The sequence below is a fragment of the Petromyzon marinus genome, chromosome 1 (assembly GCF_048934315.1).
Source record: "Petromyzon marinus isolate PM22_M1 ecotype Great Lakes invasive population chromosome 1, UKy_Petmar_22M1.pri1.0, whole genome shotgun sequence".
NCBI lineage: Eukaryota > Metazoa > Chordata > Hyperoartia > Petromyzontiformes > Petromyzontidae > Petromyzon > Petromyzon marinus.
The window spans coordinates 8,256,653-8,262,856 of NC_133667.1; the positions used below are offsets into that span (position 1 = coordinate 8,256,653).

Below are 6,204 nucleotides of genomic sequence, written 5' to 3' on the forward strand. Positions count from 1 at the left end.
TGCTGGGTGGCTCAGTGAGCAAATACCACGTCAGAATACTCAGCTGGCACCCAATAGATCCTGGGTTCAAATCATCAAGTCTCATTACGATTTTTCAGGAGAGTCCTGCCAGGTTTTTACAACAGGGGTAATAAGTGTTATGTATATTCCATATTCGTATTTTTTTCTAAATTCGGACCGTGACTAATGCAGAATGGGGTTTACCCGTGCCAAAAATAAACCAACGGTTCACACTAACATCTTGGGATGCTTTACGTCCACCGTGATCACCCAGGCGGGCACTGGTTTCAAATCGTGAACATCTGCAACAAGTGGCAGATGCGCTACCGCTAAGCCATGTAACCAACCCATGATTGAACCACATTCTCGATTGTTGCGAGCTGACAGTACCATCCATGCCACCAATTACTGCACCACAACCTCCCATTTTTTGTATTTGGTGTATCACTTAATTTGGCATATTCAAACTGTGACGATAAAACAATGTGGCGAGATTACTGTGCGACAAGCACTACTCAAGTTGAACTACCCAGTGTGGTTAAAAGAACATCGAAGGGACATAAATATTTCAAATGTCCTTGTGGTGGTCGATCTCTGACACAAAGCGATGCAGGTTCCTTGCCAAAGTTCTGAATTGAAAATGCATTTAAGGCACGAGGTCACTCCATTTGCAAAGCTTTGTGAGGAGGAAAAAAAGCTTTGTGCATTAAACAAAAACCCAAATAAGCCATGGAAGAGGATGACTAGTGCTTCACAAATTCACCCATTCCAGATATTTATTTATTTATTTAAAGCTTTCATGACTGCAGGGATTCGTATTCTTGGTTCTTTCGGTAAAGTCACGTAGAAGGGAAACAATAAAATAATAAAAATATAAAACAATAAAACTCTCACGACGTTTTGACTGCAACACAAGCAATCATCAGGTGTGAAAACCACAGCAAGAACATTTGAAAAAAGTGGCGGTTTTTTTAACGTTAGCACCACGGAGAGCGATTTGGCAGTTATTCTTGCTGTGGTGTTTCACACCTCATGATGATTGCTTGTGTTGCAGTCGAAACGTCGTGAGAATTTTATTGTTTTATATTTTTATTATTTTATTGTTTCCCTTCTACGTGGTGACTTTACCGAAAGAACCAAGAATATCATTCCATAAAAAGCCTCTATGCAAGTACCTGCTTGCATGCATATGTAAGCGTGTAAGTGTACACATTTCATCACAAGCAATGAAGCAGTTTGAAATCAGTTGCTGAACTACTTCCCATTTTGCGAGCACCACTCCCTCCATTGTCGCACGAAATACAAAACAACTGCATGAAGACAACTGACTACGAAGCTGCACATTAAAATTTCACATTGCAACATAAAACTTCAAATGAACCAGATGGCCATTGCAATTGTGTTTAGGATGATCATTAAGACTATTAGAGTATGAATATAAAGACAAAGATCCCCCTTATAGCCTCAAAGGAATGTTGGGGCAAGTGCTGTTAGCGAGCACCTATGAAGGCCGGCACGACACACGAGGGGTGGGTGGGTGGCCGGCACCACGCCCGGCCGCCTTTGTCTCCCCAGTGACTACGTTTACACACTCAAATTAGTACATTGTGTGAGCCCACCTAGGGGAGGCCCAGAACAAATTCAAATATTCGTCACTGTTGTTGGCCGTGAGCAGCGCGCTAACCATTGCACCACCGTTCCCCTCATGCATACACGTGCATGTACGTACACAGACACCACGCGCATAAACTGGATCTATGATAAATGCAAAAGGTAATGTATAGATATAAAAAAATACAAAATTGTGACCGAAGGATCGGTCTCCCTCCCATCTTGCCTTGAAACTCATATGGCCACCATGCGGATATGCACACATCCTTGTTTCGGACCACGCACGTTAAAAAAAAAACAGTGAAACGCGTGGTGGCCATGTTATTTTAGACTCCTTTGAATGAATTGGCGGTCTCAAACAAGGCTGCGTGTGCATTATACACACAGTATCGTGGTGTAACGCAGCGTGCAGAGGGGGCATGGTGGAAGGGATCTCCATCGCACCTTTCCCCCCTCCATAAATCGCACTGCGGGTTAAAGAGTGCGCTCCGGAAAGTAACGCAACCCAAAAAACTTGTTACACAAATCTGGTCAAGCACACACCCAACGTTTTCTTTAAACACAAGAGGGAAACCGCGTCTTAGAATCCGTACAATACGGCATCACTCGTATTAGCGTCCAGCCAGCTGTCAGAATTGGTTGACACACACACACGGACGCGTGGTGCGGTGCGCGTGCGTGCGTGCGTGCGCGTGTTCGTGTTCATAGTTCATCAGACGTGCGTGCTTGCTGCGCCTGCGGCTGAGACGCCTGGTGCAGAGGCGAAGGCCCATGCTCGCCCTCCGTCTTTGTATCACCGGCGACGCCCAGTAGAGAGGCGAACATCTCAGCCGGGGCTGTGTACAGCTCCTCCATGCTTAGGGCGCCATCCCCATCACTGTCGCTGGCCTGGAACAACCGCGCGAGGATCTCACTGCCGTTCGTCTGGCCCCGTGCACGCAGCCATTCCTTCATCTCGCCCGGCGTGACCACGTCTCGCCCCTCAAAGTCCTCGAGCACCCGGGACCTCAGCAGCTCCAACGTGGACGCCATCCGGTAGTCGCTCAGAGGGACGCCCTCGGACGACGGCGTCGGCGTCTTCTCGCAGTCCGTCTGGTTGAACCAGCGGAGGTGCACGAACCAAAAGTTAACCGCAAGGCTCCTGCCCGCGTCCGAGTTCACCTGGTGGAGCCACTTGTACGGGACGAAGAAGCAGTCGCCGGCGTCCACCGTGGCGCTGTACCACCGCATGCGGCGCAGCCCCGGGTAGCGGTACATGTCCACGCGGTCCACGTCGACGCCGACGAGGAACTCCTCCTCGTCGGCGTCCTCGGCGGCGGCGGCGTCCGCGTGGCCCGACGCCAGGCGCGCGAGCTCCTCCCGGTCGGCCAGGAAGAAGCGCTTGCGTCCCGCGAGCACGCAGATCACGTTGTCCAGCGAGTCGTAGTGGAGCACCGATTTGGTGCCGCCGCCGCTGAGCCAGAGCACCGAGTCGACGAGCGACCGCTGGAGGCCGCCGCACGCGAGGCACGGCGGGGGCCACACCTCGGGGCGCATCGCCGCGGGCAGGCTGCACACCGCGTAGACGTCGTCGCGCGCGAACGAGCGCAGGAACGACGCCAGGCTGCTGCTGTAGACGCCCGCCGAGCGGTTCTCCTTCCTGCCCAGCTCCACGGTCACCTCGAGCGAGCCGTAGCGGCCGCTCAGGTAGGCGTCGTCGCACCAGCGCCGGTAGGCGGGCATGCGCGCCGCGGCGCCGCGGAGGAGCACGGGGCGGCCCGGCGACACGAAGTCGCGGAAGAAGGAGGACGCCGACGGAGGCGCGGAGAGAGACCACGCGTCGCCCTCGGGCGGGGCGTGCGAGCCCAGCGGTTTCATGTGGCCCGGCGGGTGGCCCGCGGCGGCGGCGGCGGCGGTGGCCTCCGGCTGCGGGGGGGGTGGTGAGACGGACGTGGCAGCGGCGGCCTCGGCGGGCGGTGAGGCCGACCACCACGGGTTGGCGCACCCGGGGGCCATCAGCGCCACGAGAAGTATTCGCAGCGTCGGCTGAAGGAGGCGCGCGCTCGTGCGCCGCGGCGGAGGAGGCGGCGACGTCCCGTGCTCGGCCATGCTAACGTCGACGCCGCGATTTGGGGGGGGGGGGGGCGGGAGGGGGTGGGGGGAGCGGTCGGCCGAGAGCTGTGAGAGGAGCCGTGGGGCCCCCCAGGGCCGTGCGGGTTAAAACTGTTTTTGTTTTGTGTTTTTTACGCGGCTGGGCTCTACATCTTCCGCGCGGCCTAACGCTCACCTCCGTGCAGCTCGGTTGCCCTCTTACTTTCACTTTGCAGCCAAAGGTGGTGGTGGTGATGATGCTGCTGACGAGGTGAGTTGGGAGCTAAACCTCGTCCAGTGATGTGAACTTCGGGGCCGCGGCCCTCATCTCACGAAGAGGAGGAGGAGGTGGGAGGGGCGGAGCGAGAAAAAAAGTTAAGCTCACAGCGACACGGGAGCTCTAGCGAGTGCGCAGCGAATCTGCAGTTCCGGCAGCTGAACATTGTTTTCTAAAAGTGTTTTGTTGTTGTTGTCGTCGTCGTCGTACCCCCAACATTAAGAAAATAATCCCACGTTCGTCTGTTTAAACATCTATTTAGAGCAACTAATTGAGATCAGGGTAGAAATTTAATTCCACATCGCTCTCGCTCTCTCTCCCCCCCCCCTGCCATCTCCACCTACGCCACAGTTGGTTTCGCCCACAGCAACTTGGAGGACGTGGCTAGCCCCGCCCCCCCCCCTGACTTCACCCCCCCACCCTCCCTGCCTTCACCCCCCCACCCTCCCTGCCTTCATCCCCCCTCCCTCCCTGCCTTCACCCCCCCACCCTCCCTGCCTTCACCCCCCCCACCCTCCCTGCCTTCACCCCCCCACCCTCCCTGCCTTCACCCCCCCTCCCTTCACCCCCCCTCCCTGCCTTCACGCCCCCCCCTGCCTTCACCCCCCCTCCCTTCACCCCCCCCTCCCTGCCTTCACCCACCCACCCTTCACCCCCCCTCCCTGCCTTCACCCCCCCCCGCCTTCACCCCCCCTCCCTTCACCCCCCCACCCTCCCTGCCTTCACCCCCCCCACCCTCCCTGCCTTCACCCACCCCCTCCCTCCTTTCACCCCCCCACCCTCCCTGCCTTCACCCCCCCACCCTCCCTCCCTCCCTTCACCCACCCTCCCTGCCTTCACCCCCTCCCTCCCTGCCTTCACACACCCCATCCACACGTGATGAAGTGTGGCCATGCAATATATGGGGGATAAACGGCGTTACCCTAGGGCCTAGGACCTAGGTGGTGGGGCCATCGTTGCAACGCCCCCCTCTGTCAATACACTGCAGGGACGAAGGCCTTCCCACTTGACGTTTCAACAATATGGCTGTTGCTTTACCATACAAGCGCTTCACCACCCGAGTGAGTACGGATTGTTGAAGAGGAGTTGTCCAGCGAGACGGAGTGCAAGGTGGACACGATCGATACTGATGACGTTGGCCATGGCCCCGGAGTTTGCCTCGCGTGGCCGGATTCATCGCGCAAATGCGGCGCTAATTACTGCGCCACCACTCTCTCTCTCAGCCCCGACAGAGGCCGTCCATAAATGACGTCACGCGATTTTTGACCCCCCCTCCCCAATCGTCACACGGCGTCACAAAAAGTTAGACCCCCCCCCCCTCAAATATGACGTCACAAAGCTCTGACCCCCTCCCAAAACAAATAACACATGCTTCAAATCTTGATTTAAAGCTTTCGTGACTGCAGTGATTCATATTCTTAGCTCTTTCGGTAAAGTCACGTTGAAGGGAAACAATAAAATAATAAAATATATACATAACAATAAAAATTCTCACGACGTTTCGACCATAACGCAAACACCTGATGATGACCGTTTGCGTTATGGTCGAAACGTCGTGAGAATTTTTATTGTTTCATATATATTTTATTATTTTATTGTTTCCCTTCAACGTGACTTTACCGAAAGAGCTAAGAATATGCTTCAAATCGCTTTAAACTATTGTCATTGTAGTGCGTATTTAATGTGCCGCTGCACTCTGATGTTGTAGGAGAAAATATTAATTAAAAAGTCTATTTAATTAAGTAGAAACGTGTTGTGTATATTTATTTAAAGTTGCGCATTTTGATGTGACGTCACATTTCTCAAACCCTCCCCCCCCCCTTGTCACACATCGTCACAAATGTCTGGCACCCCCCCCCACCCCAGGTGTGTGACGTCATTTATGGACGGCCCCACAGTTCATGATGCACTACAGTACTAATCGTGTTGTATTTAAGTTTGAGGGATCAGAATTAAGAATAATGTGAGTTACAATGCCAAACTACCCCCCCCCCCCGCCCAAAGCGTGCCCTTGACCATGACCAAATCACAGAATACACTCACTTTCCGGAAAGTGAGTTGAGTGAATAGATCACGGGTCGGAAACCCGAATAACAATAAGAGCCATTTTGACTTAAAGCTTTCGTGACTGCAGGGATTCATATTCTTGGTTCTTTCGGTAAAGTCACCACGTAGAAGGGAAACAATAAAATAATAAAAATATAAAAAAACAATAAAATTCTCACGACGTTTCGACTGCAACTGAT

The 6,204-nt window shown here is 53.7% G+C and overlaps 1 protein-coding gene across 1 annotated transcript; it reads right to left on the reverse strand.

Moving 5' to 3' along the window:
- Nucleotides 1–762: 762 nt before the first annotated feature.
- LOC116942880 (tRNA wybutosine-synthesizing protein 5-like) lies at nucleotides 763–4,334 on the reverse strand. Its single transcript, XM_032955334.2, has one exon. It carries the CDS (start codon nucleotides 3,697–3,699, stop codon nucleotides 2,314–2,316), a length of 1,386 nt encoding a protein of 461 aa, XP_032811225.2. The 5' UTR covers nucleotides 3,700–4,334; the 3' UTR covers nucleotides 763–2,313.
- Nucleotides 4,335–6,204: the final 1,870 nt, after the last annotated feature.

Excerpts from the sequence above, each read along its gene's own strand:
- LOC116942880 (XM_032955334.2), bottom strand. The coding sequence starts at position 3,699 with ATGGCCGAGCACGGGACGTCGCCGCCTCCTCCGCCGCGGCGCACGAGC.